The sequence below is a fragment of the Xenopus laevis genome, chromosome 1L (assembly GCF_017654675.1).
Source record: "Xenopus laevis strain J_2021 chromosome 1L, Xenopus_laevis_v10.1, whole genome shotgun sequence".
Lineage (NCBI taxonomy): Eukaryota > Metazoa > Chordata > Amphibia > Anura > Pipidae > Xenopus > Xenopus laevis.
Window position 1 is genome coordinate 44,377,968 of NC_054371.1, and position 17,552 is coordinate 44,395,519.

The 17,552-nt window shown below is 37.7% G+C and overlaps 1 protein-coding gene across 7 annotated transcripts in view; it reads left to right on the top strand.

Moving 5' to 3' along the window:
- The window catches only part of slc7a2.1.L (solute carrier family 7 (cationic amino acid transporter, y+ system), member 2, gene 1 L homeolog), a 55,863-nt gene that overhangs the window by 22,308 nt on the left and 16,003 nt on the right, over positions 1-17,552 (top strand). For 3 of the 7 annotated variants that reach the window (XM_041589035.1, XM_018230256.2, XM_041589037.1), the window contains exons 2-7: positions 1,449-1,501; positions 8,187-8,577; positions 8,898-9,053; positions 15,002-15,167; positions 15,701-15,837; positions 16,863-17,085. In XM_041589035.1, the coding sequence (XP_041444969.1) occupies positions 8,202-8,577; positions 8,898-9,053; positions 15,002-15,167; positions 15,701-15,837; positions 16,863-17,085 (1,058 nt within the window). In that variant the 5' untranslated portion in view covers positions 1,449-1,501; positions 8,187-8,201. Of the gene's footprint in view, positions 1-1,065; positions 1,226-1,448; positions 1,502-8,186; positions 8,578-8,897; positions 9,054-15,001; positions 15,168-15,700; positions 15,838-16,862; positions 17,086-17,552 lie in introns of those variants that run through there. The other 4 variants (XM_041589039.1, XM_018230264.2, XM_041589036.1 and 1 more) reach the window with 2 other exon arrangements.

Genomic DNA, 17,552 nt, shown 5'->3' on the forward strand with positions numbered 1-17,552 from the left:
TCCCATAATCCTGTATTCCCTCACTTGCTAAAAAGCCATCCAACATCTTCTTAAAGCTATCTAATGTATCAGCCTGTACAACTGATTCAGGGAGAGAATTCCACATCTTCACAGCTCTCACTGTAAAAAAGAAACCAGAAGGTTTAGCATTAACTGCCAATGACATGAGTCTAAATTATTGACAAGACAATTTACATAGTGCTGATGTCAATTCTACAGTACTGGCCTTCATTTAAAGAAACAGGTACCAGGTGTTTATAGGAAACGCACTTTCCCAAGCAAAGTAATTCATCTTTACCAGAACAACATCAGATCTGCTACTCAGTAGGCACTGAGTTCTTTCCATTGGGTGCAGGAGGGAGATGCCATCACACTGAACAAGTTATCAATAGTTTTTAGTCAGCTTGCATCTCTATCCTTGACATAAGAATTACATGACAGATAGAAGGAGACCATCAGCACCAAACTTGTTCAACAGAAGGCTCTTTCTTTCAACTTTGGCCCTACACCTCTAAGGTACATGTGGGCACAGAAAACATATAACCAGTTGTATTATATTGCTGTAACAATATGGTTCCAAAGAATCTGATTCTTAAAAAGTGGAATCACTTTAAATGGAGACATTACAGAAATGGCAAACCCCACCTTTAATAAGCTGAAGCTGATGCCACATCCCTGGAGTAATGCCAGCATCACATCACTTCATCATGGCACAACTTTCTGCCAATACAATGGATATATTTTACACTTTCATTGTTATGAAATATAGAATATATCTTGCCCATAATGCCATTGCCCTAGATTCTATGTTTGATCTCTGCAGTATATTTGGCACTGCAAAGCAGAGAGCTGGCTGCCCACACAGAACAAGTTCAAAGTGTTTTTTTTATGTACTTTAAACTGGATAGGTCCATTGGTGTTTAATTCTCATGATTAGCCTATTAATTTAGGATTGCAGAACAGATTTTACGTTTTACATTAGCTTGTTTTTAATGATCAGCAGAAAATGATGTATTTCACTCTTCTGTTATGTTTCTTTTTCACATTTTACAATTTTCCTTCAAGAGCCACTCATTCTTTATATCACCCATTTTACAGGCAGGTATATTACAGCTGCCTCAACAGTAGGAGCAGCTTCAGAGGGAAACAGCATGGCTCACTGTCTTATCACTGTGACTGTTCGGTAGGGCAGACAGGACATTTGTCGTGACCCACAGAATTAGAGGTGCCCCTTGTAACATTTTGATGATAATGCATTTTCCTGTGATTATATTGCCTAATCAGAACTTTAAAAATCATAAATCTTTGTCATTAAGAAAAGAAATTGATAAAAATATACCAGGTTGAGTATGTGAAATTCCGAGCACACTTTGGGAGATTTCCAGTAGGTGATATGGATTCCATTTTGGCAGATCTCCTGCGTTAATCTGTCCTGGTGTCACCCACAGATCACAGTCGGAGGAACTGGGAACAGAGTGATCTCTCTCTACCCAACACGAAGGTACTAGCATTATGTACATACTGGAAATGTCACTGGGCTTACTCAAAAGAGAGGGAATAGTGTTCTTAATAGATATACTTTGGAGTCAAGAACATGAAATTGTGAAATAAGGAGATTGGTCTTCTCTTAAGAGATATGATATGGGTAGAAATTAATATTAAAAATCTGCCCTGTTGTGCCCACACTGCCAGAGGCAAAACGGCTCATTCTTTCACATATTCTGGAATTCGCCAATGTATTTATTAAATATATTTTTGTAGCTAGCAAAGTCAAACATAAACTCCCTTCTATGCTGTCTATTACAGTACTGTGGATATTTATAATGTCAAGGATAAACGAGGCATTGCCATGCTAGAAAAGTGGCTACCAAGCCAAATTACAAATAGTATGGGGTTCTTGGTTGACTTTAGCAGTGGTGGCCAGATGTGTAAGTGTGCGGGGCATCATGGGCATCTGGTGGAAGAAAAGCACAAGTATTTTTTGCCAATAGTGCCTCAGATAATACTGTATATTTTGTTAAAGGATCCTGGAAAATAAGTCAGGGTTGCTTCGTAGGGCCTGGGGGTCATATATGTTTCAGTTTACCATTGCCCTAAATTCATTACAGCCCAGACAGATTCTACTTTATGTGATCAGTACAAATAACATAATTTAGATTCTCTGTGAGTTCAAGGCCAATTTGTTGTCATATTTCTGTGTCCATCTTGTCATTCTCAACAGTACAGCAGCTGCCAAATGACTAGTAATTCAATTTACAAATATACACCCTGTAGTGAAGGTTAGTATTTGGACCTGCCTTAATGAACTTCATAATATAGGCTCAGAATTGTATTCAGCTCCGACACTTATGTGGACAAATTTAATAGGAATGTTTTTCCAATCTTAGTAGATATTTCTAGTGGTATTGCCAGCAATAAAACTGGTTTCCCATTTGCTACAGACAACCAGAGGCAAGTTTGGCATAATTTGACTGACTTGTAACAACTGCCACATGAAGAAAATAGTAACACCCCACCAACAACAACAACACTGTATAAGCCAGAATGGAAAGTATACTGATAGCAGCATGCCATTTATTATAAGCACAACAGATATGGCATGTGATCTATGTTTATACTATCTCACATTGGAAAATGCAGAGTCATTGTGGCAGAAGAGGAGGGTAAGACTAAATCATACCAGTGATTGTTTAAAAAAACAAATTAATTGTTCATTTTTTCCCATAGTCAGATCACATTATGTCAGCATTGACTAGTTATTGGGCTTGCACTCGATGTCCAGTTAGTATTTATGTTAAACACCAAGGACAACTAAATGTGCTATTTAGGGCTTAATAAATTATTAACCTCCAGTGACACTACAGAGAAAAAATTCTGGGCCTCCATTTCCCAGAATAAAGTTGTCCTGTATTGATCGGCTAAAAGGCTTCACTTTTGCTCCACAAAGAGTCAGTCTGCTTTAATGGTGAATTACTAACCTTTTTATGTTTCGTTTCATTGCTCTGAGACTGCTAATGTTCTTGTTTTCCTTGAATGTATGTATATCTTGTAAAATATATTAATATAAAGTTCTGCGGCTGCTTTGTGTTTTATGAATGTTCACATTCACAAGACTGATTGATTGTGCCCTAAAAGTGAACAATTCTAAAAATGTCAATAGTTGCACTGGAACAGTGTTAAGGTAAAGGGTTATTTTTATTTACTAATGTTTATGTGAAAATATTTTATTATGTACCCTAATTCGTTTTTTTTCATATGCCATAATGAAATAATTCATTGTTCTTCCTCCAATTGTGCTGCCATAAAGCCTGTAGACTTGGTTAATCGAAATCTTCTTGGTGGCCGTTAATCTCATTGTGGCATAGAACTAGATAGTGATTTGTTCTCTAGGAAGAGTATGCTTTTGACCTGGAGATTCTGCTCTAATGAGTCGTATACCATGTGATACAGATGCCCTGTAAAACATGTCAGGTGGATGATGAAAATGAAGGGTTTCTGAAGACAGAGAAGGTTTGGATTTAAAACGTCTATACGTCGACAATATATTTTAGGAAAGAACAAACATAGTATAAAGAAGGATTGGTCCTTGAGTCTCTGATGTCAGTCAGCTATCAGAGAAGGTGACAAATTGACACTGCCTTTATAAGGAATGTGGATTCTCACTTCTTCCCTAAATATTGTACCTCAAACTTTTTTTTTTCCGCAAGGGTTTTGGATTAGGATCAGACACATCTCAGATTCTTTGTATATGAATGGGAAACCTGCAGGCTATTGAACATTTTGTTTTAGTAAAGGTGGAAGTCAGTGTTTTCTGCTTTTTGCATTTCCTGGTAGCTTTGTGCACAAAAAATGCCTGCTGGGCTAACATCCTTTTCAGAACCTTTGTATTTCCTATACAATTTTCTTTTGTATATAATGGTTAGTTGACTTTGTAACTGGAACATATGCTGTTAACTACTATTAACCACCCTCTTCAAGAACTATATTGATATTTATTTTTTCTGCGTAGTAAGTCTCCGTTACATTAGTCCTCCTGCAGAAATGGTGGATGCAATTAGTAACAATAACAAGAGCTTTTTAGCCTTTCCATTGGTTACCTGGGAATGCTCTTGGTTTAATATAAGTAGTAACAATATCCATGGCTCTGCTGACCTTATACATCCCATCCAGTTTGATCTCTATCATAATGCTCCTGCTTAACAGTATTATATTTGGTAATATGATTGATTTTGTATAGGCCTTAAAAACTCTGCAGGTGAAGCAGCAGTTACTGACATAGATAATGTTGGGACTGTAGGAGGGTGGCAGGTACAACCATATTGTTAACTATTTGTAACCGTGTTTTGAGTTAAGGGGGGCCTGAAGAATCTGAAAATCTGAGCATCTACAGTGTGATTTTGGTGGTTACTGGAATTGATTATACAACAATTGTATGATTATGATAAAACAAGAGGAGTATCTCTAAAATGACATGTGTTCTTTCTAAATCACAACCAAGAAATTGTAGCTCAATTTAGCTACGTCCTGGTCTTACATAAAGCTTTTCCCCTTTTCATTTCTGAGCTCTTCCTCTCTTGACTTCTCTTGACCGTGAAATGATCAAAGAGGTGCATGCTTCTGCACATGTCTGATTTCCATTGGAGCAGGAGGTAGCAAGCATGCATAGTAGACACCTCTGTGATTGTGATTTGAGTGGCCTTTATTATATCTTATAGGTGATGGCACTAGCTTCTTAGTATACATTTACTCTTTTACTTTTTATGTTTCCTAAGTGATAACACTTAGCTAGAACTTCATTTTTCTCGTTTCACCAGTATGTCAAGTGAATGCAATGATGTTTTAAATAGAACGAATACATAGTTGTATTATAAGCATTAACCATCAGTCATGTATTGCCACGCCGAACAAGTGCGATTCACATATATTTCAGAGTTTCTCAATATAGATTAAAGCTGAAGTGGTAGGACATTGCTAGCATAGTTCTTGATCAAGCAGGGCAACATGATTTTACCCAAATGTTTCCTTGACTCTGTTGCGATAAAAACCGTTCCATACATCTGATGGCAGAGGCAATAACAGAGAAACAAGGCTTCACTTAATATGAAGAAACAATGTCTGGTCTATAGATTCAGCTTTGGGACAGGTTGTTTATAGTGAGGCTGGCTGTGTGCCACTGACTTGCCCTTTGGCCTTTACAATAGAGCATATTATAACGAATCAAAGGGGCCTGCAATTGCAAAGACATTTTCAATAAGTTATTTATTCTTTCACAGTGAAATGTTGAAAATCACCATCAATGCTTTCTTTAAAAACCCAGAATCTGCCATTTGGGGCATAAGAGCAAAAAGAGAGCATTTATCAACATAATTTTAGAGTAGGGGTCCCCAACCTATTTTGCAAGTGAGCACCATTCAGATGTAAAAGGAGTTAGGGAGCAACACAAGCATAAAAATGTTCCTGGGGGTGCCAAATAAGTGCTGTGATTAGCCATTTAGTAGCCCCTATACAGACTGGCAGCCTACAGGAGGCTCTACTTGGCAGTAGACCGGGTTTTTATGAAACCAAAACTTACCTTTAAGCCAGGAAATCAAAAAAAAACACCTGCTTTGAGGCCAATGGGAGCAACATTCAACGGATTGGTGAGCAACATGTTGCTTACGAGCCACTGGTTGGGGACCACAGTTCTAGATGCACCAAATCCAGAATTCGGTTTGGGATTCAGCCAGGTTTCGGCCTTTTTCAGCGGGGTTCAGATTCGGCCGGGCAGAACCAAATCTGAATCCTAGTTTGCATAGGCAAATTAGGGGTAGGGAGGCAAATCGCGTGACTTTTTGTCACAAAACATGGAAGTAAAAAATGTTTTCCCCTTCCCATCATTAATTTGCATAATCAAATTAGGATTCGGTTTGGTATGCGGGCGAATCGTTTTCAAAGGATTCAGGGGTTTACCGAATCCAAAATAGTGGATTCAGTGCATGCCTAGTTCTAGAGCTAAACATCTGAAAAATTAGTTCCTTTTTCCTGCCATGTTGTATTACTAGAATCCATGTGTCTCTATATCAACAATATCTTTATATAGACCATTGGTAGGCATAACCACAACCATGGGCCTTGCTTGTGTTTGGTCCCTTTTCATGTCTTTTAAGCTGCTTATAAAAAGTGTACTGTCGATAAAATGGTTTCCCTCTGGATCTGTGTCTAGGGTCTGATGAAGGTGTATGTGTGCATGAACTGGAATTATCTGGGTATGCTTCTGTTCCTACTTTTTAGCTGCCTGATATATGACAAGCAAAAGCAGATGCATATGTAGATGCCCTATGGCTGCTTTTTACTTAATGCCAACTGTTTACAATAATTTTTCTGAGTAAGAATTGAGAACATTTAGTTTAAGATAAATCCCAGATCCACCATGATTTGTTAAGGTCATCTTTATGAAGTAAAGATGTGTGGTGCCCCATGATGTTGGTTTGTTATTAGAGCACACAAACTACTGACTGTTTTGTGTTGTGCAATAAGCACACAAAAAAACTGGAGATGATGAGGGAATTAGTGAAAATATTTGTGTTGCTCATATTGACCTGAAGAGGTATAGCTAATTGCCCAAACACTTCTTCTAAACAGCCTAGGCTTTCATGCTAGATTGCTGTTAGGTTTATGGCTTATTTTTCCATGCAAGCTGGCCAATAACAGAGTGGACACTGTGGGTGTAGTGTTGTCATGTGCCAAACACTGAGAAGTATAAACAAACAGTGCCCAAGATTGCAACCATACCGCAGAAGGACTATTGTTGGGCAGTAACTACATTAGATTATTTTCATGAGTTTGGGTAATTTTGCTGAGAAGGGATTTATTGATAAGTAAAAGAAAACACATATTTTGATGGTAGCTTTCCTTATAAAGACGCAGCTGGGAGTAGCCCTATTTTTTGGCAAGGTTTGTAGTTGTATTTTATAAGACACACAGAGCATTGTTATTTATGTGGTTATTTTAGCCCTATCCTTAGCCATTTCTTATGACTAAAATAGTAAGTAGATAATGTACTAGTGGATAACAGGTCATACCTGCCTATCTCTAATTCACTAGGAAAAGATTTTGATTTGATCCATACAAATCTCTTTTGGCAAAATGTACCATCATGTTTTTACATCAAGCAATGTATTTTATGTACATGAATAAACTGCTCTTTGTGTATGGCTAAGTAGGTAGAAAACTGCCCTAGGGGTGTGACACAAGCCTGCCTACCCATCTGTATTTTTGTACTACTTGCTTTTTTATGTTTTGGCTGTTACATTGCTTGGTGTAAAGCATATGGTTGTTGGCACAGAGTCATGCTTAAAAAGCAGCTAAACCCCTTGAAACTATCAGCTTATTTGTAAACTAGGGGTGGTGGTATATCAGTCCAGGAGCTAGACTGGAGCTAAGCACCATGTTTGACTATGCTCTGGAGAAGGGTCTGGCATACAGGAGAAGCGCTGAACCCATAATGAAGAAGGGCTCTGATCTGAAACCAGGGTTCTGAAATAGTGCCTCTTTCTGTTCCTTTAAGATGTTGAAATGTTTATATATATTTTAGTTTTAAGAAACAGGTGATTCTATGAAACCTTTTTTTTTTTGCATGAAGAAATATTACAAAATTCTTTCACTGTATTTTTCACTTTCACTATATTGTATGCCTTCCCCTTTTTTGTATTAAATGATTTCCATTTGAAGCCTTATTCACAGATTTTAGACAAAGAAATGAGCAGCTTTTTCTTTCACATTAATGTATGTATGAGAACAGGATGAGGGATTTTTTGTCATAAAGATGAAAAGGAAAAGGAACTTGTAGATGCAAGGTCCATATAAGAAAGTCCCCACAAAAAGAAAAGACACCATATTTATTAGACAGAGCTGTAGCTGTTTATTTACAGAAAATTATAGCATTTAAATTTTCACAACTTTTATTTATTGAAAATTCGGGTGACTTTGCACCACCTAGGTTTTACCAGTGACTACTTTGTTACTAAGCCTCGGTCATTTCTGGAAGAGTAGATGGTCCTACCAACTGATATTTACAGTATGTTCTTTTTCACTGCAAGGCTTGAGCAGCAGAAAAATAACATTGGGGAACATTTGTTGGGGAAAACCAAAACATTCACAAACAATAAATACTGTACTTACAGGTGAACTTGGTCTTATTTTTTTAGAGTGAAGACGCAACCATGGTTCCCTGCGGACCAGCTTTGACGTTTGCCCGATGTATACTTCGAAGGAAAATTGTAACTCTGGACAGTCTTGAGGACTCAAAGTTATGTCGCTGTCTTTCAACTGTAGATCTCGTTGCTCTGGGAGTAGGGAGCACCCTTGGAGCTGGAGTATATGTCCTTGCAGGAGAAGTGGCCAAAGGAAATTCCGGACCTAGTATTATAATTTCTTTTCTTATTGCTGCTTTAGCCTCTGTAATGGCTGGACTTTGCTATGCTGAATTTGGAGCCCGTGTGCCAAAGACTGGATCAGCATATTTGTATACATATGTCACTGTTGGAGAACTGTGGGCTTTTATAACTGGTTGGAACCTCATCTTGTCCTATGTAATAGGTAAAGTGCCAGTAAATAAATATATATACAGTATATATATATATATATAGTTCTTGAGAACAAAGAACTGGTTGATCCTTTTACAGTATTCATAAAGCTGTGGCTCATCCTAAATGCTTCTCATAATTTTAGGGAAATTTGATATGAATAGGAAATAACCCAATTAGCGGGCACTTGTAGCGACAAACCTCAGTGTTTCCCTTAGGGAAAAACCATCCTCCCAAGAATCCGCAAACACAGTCAAAACTATAATAATTGGCCTTTTTATTGTTTATGCTGTGCTTTTAAACATTTTATTTATTTTGATATTCCATTTTAAGGTACATCAAGTGTAGCAAGAGCCTGGAGTGGCACATTTGATGAACTTCTGGGGAAGCGAATTGGTCAGTTCTTCAGTACCTACTTCAGGATGAATTCACCGGGACTGGCTGAATATCCAGACATCTTTGCAGTTTTCTTAATTCTCCTTTTATCTGGTAAGGATACTAGCCCTACAGCTGTTGGCTCACAAATTCCTTAACAATTTGTTGCTGTCAATGGACTTTGGGTGTATAATAGCAACTACAAGTGCGAAATGTGTTCTCCTCCTGGATTGATGCAGATCATTTCATATATGTTTCTTTATTACTTTGCCTATTTGTTAGGAAGCAGGAATTGCCTTAGTGAGTACCAATTACTCATCAAGCAGGTCCATTAATAAAAGAAGATGTAACGATGATGTGTAAAATGGAATCAGTTACATTCATATCTGTTTTATTATACCAGGGCCAATGACTGATCATTAAATGCATACGTTTGGATCTCACTCACTAGTTTACACCTGGTTCTATTCTCCATTTCCTTCTATTTTCCTTACACTAAGGGTAATGGCAATTTATTATTCAAAAAAATTTGTTGACAAAATCGGCGACAATTCTAATTGCACGATTTTTTTGAATGTGGCGCTCAATCATACTTTTACTGATTATCGTATGAAAACCAGTTCAGATCTCGATGTCAAGAAACATCTTAAATTTTTGAAAGGACATCTGCCATTGACTTTGGGGTATAATAAATCTCTAAAAATGTGAGTTTTTTTTCCCTAAAAATATGAGTTTTTCCTCTCGACCAGACCATAATTCGACCGTAAAAATTTTAATAAATAGGCCCATAAAAGTCACAGCCCATGTGCATGTGGCCCTCAGAAGGACATTATTCTCTTATTGACTGTAATGTTGCAATTGCTGGGCCTGTACTACCTGTGGTTTCATTCATTTGCTTTGTGTTCAGTGATAATGGAGAGGTGTAACAGCAAATACTTGATCTTATGGAAAGTGAGTTCTCATACGAGCAATATCCTAGCAATTTCATCCTGGCCATAAACGTGAAAGGCAACCTTTAGCCTTGTAGTTGAAGCATGGTGTTTACTATAGAAGTCGGCATGTCACAAGCAAATTCTAAACAAACACTCAGTGCAGTGGGCGTGTAGACTTAACCTTTTACTCACATGACCTGCTGTACATGGCGCTTTATCTTTGAAGGAGAAACATTCCTGAATTGTACGGCATACCTGTGGGAGGGATTACAAATCACTCATGTTTAGCCTTCAAGCTTCGCTTTTGTATGACATGCTACAACATTTACTCATTTCTATGGTGTTAAGGAGGAGGAGGAGTCTGTAATATATAACTGCCTGTTCTGCTTTTTGCCTGAGCACCTCAGCCACTCCGTATATTGCTCAAGAGGTGGTGTAGTATCCTATAAATATTTATATATCCAAAGAGAGAGCAAAACTGCATTTCTGTTGTTGCCAGGCAAGCATAAAAATCAACAATAAGTAAGTGAAGTTTCCTAAACATACACTAACATGCCATTGGCTTAGTGCTAGTGCTTAGTGTTTTGGCAACAACCCAATGACTCAGGTCTTATGGCATTAAAGGAGATGTTCACCCTTTGCAAAGTACTACCATACTGGTACCACTTTGCTTGCAAAAGAAGCACTTTTCCAAGTACAGGTATGGCACCTCCGGAAACCGTTATCCAGAAAGCTCAGGATTACAAAAAGCCTGTCTACCATAGACTCTATTTTATCCAGATAATCCAAATTTTTTTTTAAATGATTTCCTTTTTCTCTGTAATAAAAAAAAGTACCTTGTACTTGTCCAAACTAAAGTACAGGTATGGGACCTGTTATCCTGCTCGGGAACAGGTCTTTTCTGGATAACAGATCGTTCTGTGATTTGGATCTTCATACACTAAGGGGCACATTTACTAAGGGTCGATTATCGAGGGTTAATTAACCCTCGAAGTTAAATCCTTCGAATATCGAATTCGAAGCATTTTGCACAAATACTTTGATCGATCGATCAACGTAAAAATCGTGGGATCGAACGATTAAATCCTTCGAATCGAACGATTCGAAGGATTTTAATCAATCGATCCAACGATTTTTCTTCGATCAGAAAAAGCTTAGAAAACTAGATTGTTTGATTATAAAGGAGTCTATGGGAGACATCCTTTCCGTAATTCGGGTTTGAGGATAACGGATCCCAATACCTGTATAATTAATGCTTAATGAAATCAAAACCAGCCTATTGGGTGTATATAATGTTTACATGATTTTTTAGTAGACTTAAGGTATGAAGATCCAAAAAATGGAAAGATCCATTATCCAGAAAACCCCAGGTCCTGAGCATTCTGGATAACAGGTCCCATACCTGTACAGTTGTTTATGAAAAAAATCGCTCATTCCCCTGATATTCAGATTTATAAGATTTTAGTTCAACTGATGTCAGGGATAAGCGCAGAGCAGAAATTGACAGCGGGTAGAATGTTTGACTGACTTGAAGGGGCAAATTTACTTAAGTTTGATATTCGACTGTCGAAGTTAAATCCTTCGATTTCGAATATCGAAGTCGAAGGATTTAGCACTATTCGTTCGATTGAAGGATTTTAATCCATCGATCGAACGATTTTTGTTCGACCAAAAAAAGCTACCAAAGCCTATGGGGACCTTCGACTATCGAATGGTTGGATAGTCGAACGATTTTTAGTTCGAAACGTTCGATTCGAAGTCGTAGTCGTAGGTCGATGTAGCCAATTCGATGGTCGAAATAGCCAAAAAAAACATTCGAAAATTCGAAGTTTTTTGTTATTCTATTCCTTCACTCAAGCTTAGTAAATGGGCACGAAGTGTCACTGTACACAACTGATTTTTTGGTAAACGATTGCAATTGGAAAATCGCTTTTTATGCAGAGCACTTTGCAAAATCAAACATCATCTTTAAGAGCTGCAGTCATGTCAACAGCTGGGACTAGTTTCCTGACACAAATCAGTGTGTATAAATTGATAAACAATACAATAAAAATACATTAAAAAGTAAATAATAAATACAAATAATGTATTTATTATTTTATTTATATATTTAAGCACCTGTAGTGTTAATAAAATAAGCACTGGAGATGCTTTCCTTTTGGCCTTTTGTGCACGATCTTCGAAACTATGAAACTGAATTTTTGTTCAGCCTAAGATTTTAATGCTTAGTATTGGTATAACTCCCTTGTGCCTTTTTAGCCATGTTAGTGTAGCTATGGGCTTGCAAAAGTTCTCTTCATATCATTTGATATGTATGTAGTTGTGCAGCAGTGGTTATTATTAAATACATACACACGTAACCTAGGCATGAAATATATAGTAAATAAATACCCCCTATTGTAAAATATAATGATATTATAAGTCACTAAGGAGTTCCATGACATGGAACTCCAAGGTTACTTCTAATATCCTCATATTTTCTTTATTTATTATAATACACAAGTTTTAGTAAGTCATGTGACAAACATGACATCACTACTCACTGTTTCTAACTGATGACATCACTAGATATTCATGGCTTTTGTGTATAATATAGTTATAAAATAACCCTTTGTGTGTATGCACTACATGTACAGGTATGGGATCCCTTATCCAGAAAGCTCCGGGAAGACAGTCTCCCGTAGACTCCATTTTAATCAAATAATTCCGATTTTTAAAATTGATTTCCATTTTCTCTGTAATACAGAAACAGTACCGTGTACTTGATCCAAACTTTAATAATGATTAATCATTATTGGAGGCAAACAAATCCTATTGGGTTTATTTCATGTTTTAATTTAATTTTAAGTAGACAATATATGGAGATCTAAATTACAGACAAATCCCTTATCTGGAAAAAAAACCCAGATACTGAGCATTCTGGATAACAGGTCCCATACCTGTATGCACCTGCTTACTCCAATTTTTTAATGGGAACAGCACAAATACTGGTTGCACTGACTTGGGCTTATGTCTGGGTAATGTCAGTGTAATGTCTTTCTGATGGGTAACTTAACAAGCCCGAGATTGTCTTTAAAGATTGTGCCTGGATGTAATAATCACATTATTATAATTATTTGCTGGATGAATTTCAGATCCAGCATGTGACTGCAGTGGGAATAAGAAGCGGTCTCATTTATATGATGGGCACTTTGATATCCAATGATCTTGTTAATTGAGCTTAATTGACATAACAGTAAAATAGTCACAAATCTTCTAATAATGAGCAACGTGATTATGCTGGGGTCATTACGTGGAATAGGAAGTTTGCATGATTATAATGGATGGCAAAATTAGTGTGACTTAAAATGACGGTCATTGTACTGTGCTAGACCTATAGGCATGTTATATTGGCACTGAAATGGAAGGTTTCCAGGAGTAGGAAAAAGTTACCCCAATATGAGTTACCCCAATTCTTCAAAATTGCCTTTTTAAGACAGACAAAGAGATCCACTCATTGCCGTTTAATAGAATGTGTGCCCGATGCAAGTGGGTCTTATTAACACGATTAGTATAGGTATCGGCTTTCTCATCTGGAAGCCTGATATCCAGAATATCCCAAATTATTAAAAAGCTAGTCCAATTTAAGCAAATCATTCTCTTGTTTAATTCTATCCCTTTTCTGTGTTATAAAAACAGTACATTGTACTTGATGGGAAGTAAGCTGCCTGAATCCATATTGATGACAATCTTCCTGGTTTTATTTCATTTTTAAATCTTTTTAAGTAGTTATGGAAATCCAAATTATGGGGAAAAACCTGTAGAACCCAGGTCCCAAGTATTCCAGATAATACATGCTATAACTATAGTAGAAAGCTGTGGCACCTGCACAGGGAGCCCTAATAGTGAGGAATGAAGCCTGTTTCTAACCAGATACAACTGCAGCTAATCTTCTTGTGTGACATTAGCCTAAGGGCAACAGCAAATAGCATTGTACGTTGCAGGGCGAGCCTCTGTTTTTCCAAGTTATGTTTATAGATAGCAATCTGCGGTGAGTAGAGGCGTATGCTTTGCTATTAAGGGGGTGGGATATCCCCTTATTTAACAAGATTGCAATGAATAGGGCTTGTGCTGAACATATTTTTTGCCTATTTTAATCAGCCAAAAAATGTTTTTATCAGGTCTTGAACAGGGCAAACATGGAAATTGAAGGTATACCATGTTTAACCAGGTTTGGTTCTTGTGAGCAGTGCAGTAACTACAATACAGCAGACCCCACTGGGAGGTCACAGTCCATGTTGTCTGCTGAATTGTAGTCACCCCTCCCTAGCCCCTCTCCTACCTTAACCTTCACCTCCTGACGAAAACTAGTACTGATGGGCAAGCAGCAAGCGGCCTATGGGAGATAGCTGTCAGGAGAGTCCAATCCCCTGAAGTTATTTTTTAGGGGTGCTGCCACTTTCAAGTTGCACCACTACTTGCAAAGTAGGTTAAAGCACTAATAAGTAAGTCATTATTCAGGGAGATTATGGGTCAGGGCACACAGGCAGATTCGGGGAGATTAGTCACCCGGCGACAAATCTCCTCATCTTCGGGGCGACTAATCTTCCCGAACTACCTCCCCTGCCTTCCCGCCAGCTAAAATGTAAATCGCCGGCGGGATGGCACTCGGAGCGAATCGTTTTCCGAAGTTTCCTCATCAGGCAACTTTGGGCAACTTCAATTAAAAAATGCTCCGAGTGCCATCCTGCTGGGTGACTAATCTCCCGAATCTGCCTGTGTGCCCTGACCCTGAAGGTATACCAGCAATCTAATCACTTACATCACCTTGTAAGTAGCTTCAATTTACCTTCAGTTTCCCTGTTTGTCCAGTTTAGCTCAAGATAACATTCACCTATATTTCTGATATGTAATGGAACAATGTTACAGCACTATTTATTTTCAAAAGTAATTGCAGCTGTAGAGCATTTATACAAATTCCCAGGTTTATATCAGCAAAGGCAAAAAATTTATTTAGGAAATATGATCCCTACTGTATATTTTTTAATTTTGGGACTCATTAGAAAGATTATGAAAATATAAAAAAATATAAAATACATTTGAATATCCAAGTTTTACTACATATAATGGTTTTCAATGATTTCTTTTTAGGCCTGCTCTCTTTCGGAGTAAAGGAATCGGCGTGGGTGAACAAAGTGTTCACAGCGGTGAATGTTCTGGTGCTCGTGTTCGTTATGATCGCTGGATTTGTGAAAGGCGACCTGCAAAACTGGAAGATCACAGAATCCTTCCTACAAAACATCTCTGCTACAGACGAGTAATATACCTACACATTTCATGTTTGTGGGTTACTGGCCATCATTCAGAATACGGGTGGGAGGCTAAAGAATCAAATGCAGAACAGGCCACTTATTCTATGTCTATAGATATCATGGATTAGTTACTGTATTGAAACTCTGCTTCCCAGCTTTGCCTATTGTTTTAATATGTATATAGGGGCCTGATTTATAAAAGTATTTAAAAAAAGCATTTAATTCTGAAAAAAAAACATTTGTCAGGAAATGTCCACATATTTGTAATTTTTTCCTAGTCATGTTTTCATAAGGGGTGCATTTGTAAATGGTGAGAATCTCCTCTAGCAGAGAATGATACCTATGGGAATTTTTCCAGACAATTCAAATATTTTCCCTGGTGATAAAATGTTGAATGAAAGTAATATTTTTTTTTTTTACAAACTTTTCACCTCTTATACATTACAAGAGATAGAATCAATAAAAAATGGTATGTATGGAGCGCATATAATATGGAAGATTAAAAGGACAATTCTGCCGTATGCCCTTTCACTTGTAGAAACGCTGTATCCTATGCTAATGTGACAAGCTTATATGGAGCTGGAGGCTTTATGCCATATGGGCTGACAGGGATGCTGGCTGGCGCTGCTACATGCTTCTACGCCTTTGTTGGATTCGATTGCATTGCTACAACCGGTAAGAACTAGTGAGCTGACTGCCTTATAAATAGAAGGGGAAGACCTGATAGGGCTATTGAATGAAGCAACTGAAATTCCAGCTCAGCTTAACGATTGGGCCAAGAGCTATGCTTGCCTTTTTTATGCAGCATGGGTTCAATTTAGTCTATAACTAAGAAAGTCAAATCCAGTATATTTGACTTCCCCTTTTCTTTACAAACTTTCTTTTTCTCTTATATTATATTATTTTGGAGCATTTAAATGCAAGTAGAAGGGCCATGATATATTATGTACATTTTTTATACCATATTCTTTCTCATAGCAATAAGAGAAAGGGAAAGCTAGACAAGGACATTAAAATGGAAGGAAGCAAGGACCAAACTCTTCCTTGGGGCCCAGACCCCCAAAACAGTGAAGGGTCAAATCTGTTTCCAAAGATACTCTTCTGGGTTTGGAACAGTCCTGTTGTCTTGGAATTCACCCTCCTGACACTTGCTTATGTAGAGTCCGTGTTGTTTCGTAGCTGCCGGAGGTCCATGTAGATAAAGGCTGTTTTTGCTGTGTAATGGTGTAATATTTTTGGTGAGTTTTTGAAAGGGGACCTGTCACCATAAGAAATGATTCCAAATTATTTTCTATTGGATTTAACAAGCAAACTAAATTTTACTTGTACTATATACATTTTTTAAATCTTGTTTTCTTCTGTCTTGGATATTCGCAATCACAGCAACAACCATTTTGAAAACTGTTATTCATGCAAGCTTTTAATTATCCCAAAATCGTGTTTATGTGCCCAGGGTTGGACTGGAGCAGTGGGGGCCCACCTGGGCTGCGACACCAACAGCCCTCCTAGCAGTCTCCGGAGGCCCCCTCCCGACTTCCAAAACTCTGTGCCCCCGTGCGAGCATGCTTAAACAGTTTACTTTGGGACACTTTGCACTTGCATTTGGCCTCTAACGTGTTAAACTTTTAAAGACTTATTAAGTTCTTTTTACAACTGGTCCTGTACATGGTCAAGCTGAAGACTGAGGTTCTCTTTTGCAGGGGAAGAAGTCCGAAATCCACAGAGAGCAATACCCATCGGGATCGTCGCCTCTCTATTAATATGTTTTATGGCATATTTTGGAGTGTCAGCTGCACTGACTCTTATGATGCCATACTACAAGTTAGATGAGAAAAGCCCGCTTCCCGTAGCATTTGAGTATGTTGGATGGGGCCCTGCAAAATACGTTGTGGCTGTAGGCTCTCTCTGTGCTCTCTCTACAAGGTAAAAGTCACATTCATAATGGTGTTAATGTGAATTCAGAATCCTTGGTTTAAAAGCAGGATGCAACATGGACAAACCTGGCTTATAACAAAATGAATTTAATTTTATTGTCTGTCTTTTTTTTTATTGTAAATGTTATGCTAAAATGACAGATTTCAACTGTGACTGATCGGAATTTTCTAAAATAGAATATTTTTGTGTGTTGTACTGGTGATGGTGCATTGGTTTTGGAGCTATCCTAACTCTGCTTTGTCAACTTTTCTTCTATATATATTGCCTAAATCCAATATTCAGTCTTTATTAACCCTGGTCCTGGAGATAACAAGGATATCTTATTGCCTTACTACCACTGCCCATTGTATGCACATGCTGTTATACCATGCCTTGGAACTATAAGGATTGTTAGTATATACTTGCTGTTATACCATGCCTTGGTACTTCAAGGATTGTGAGTATATACTTTCTAT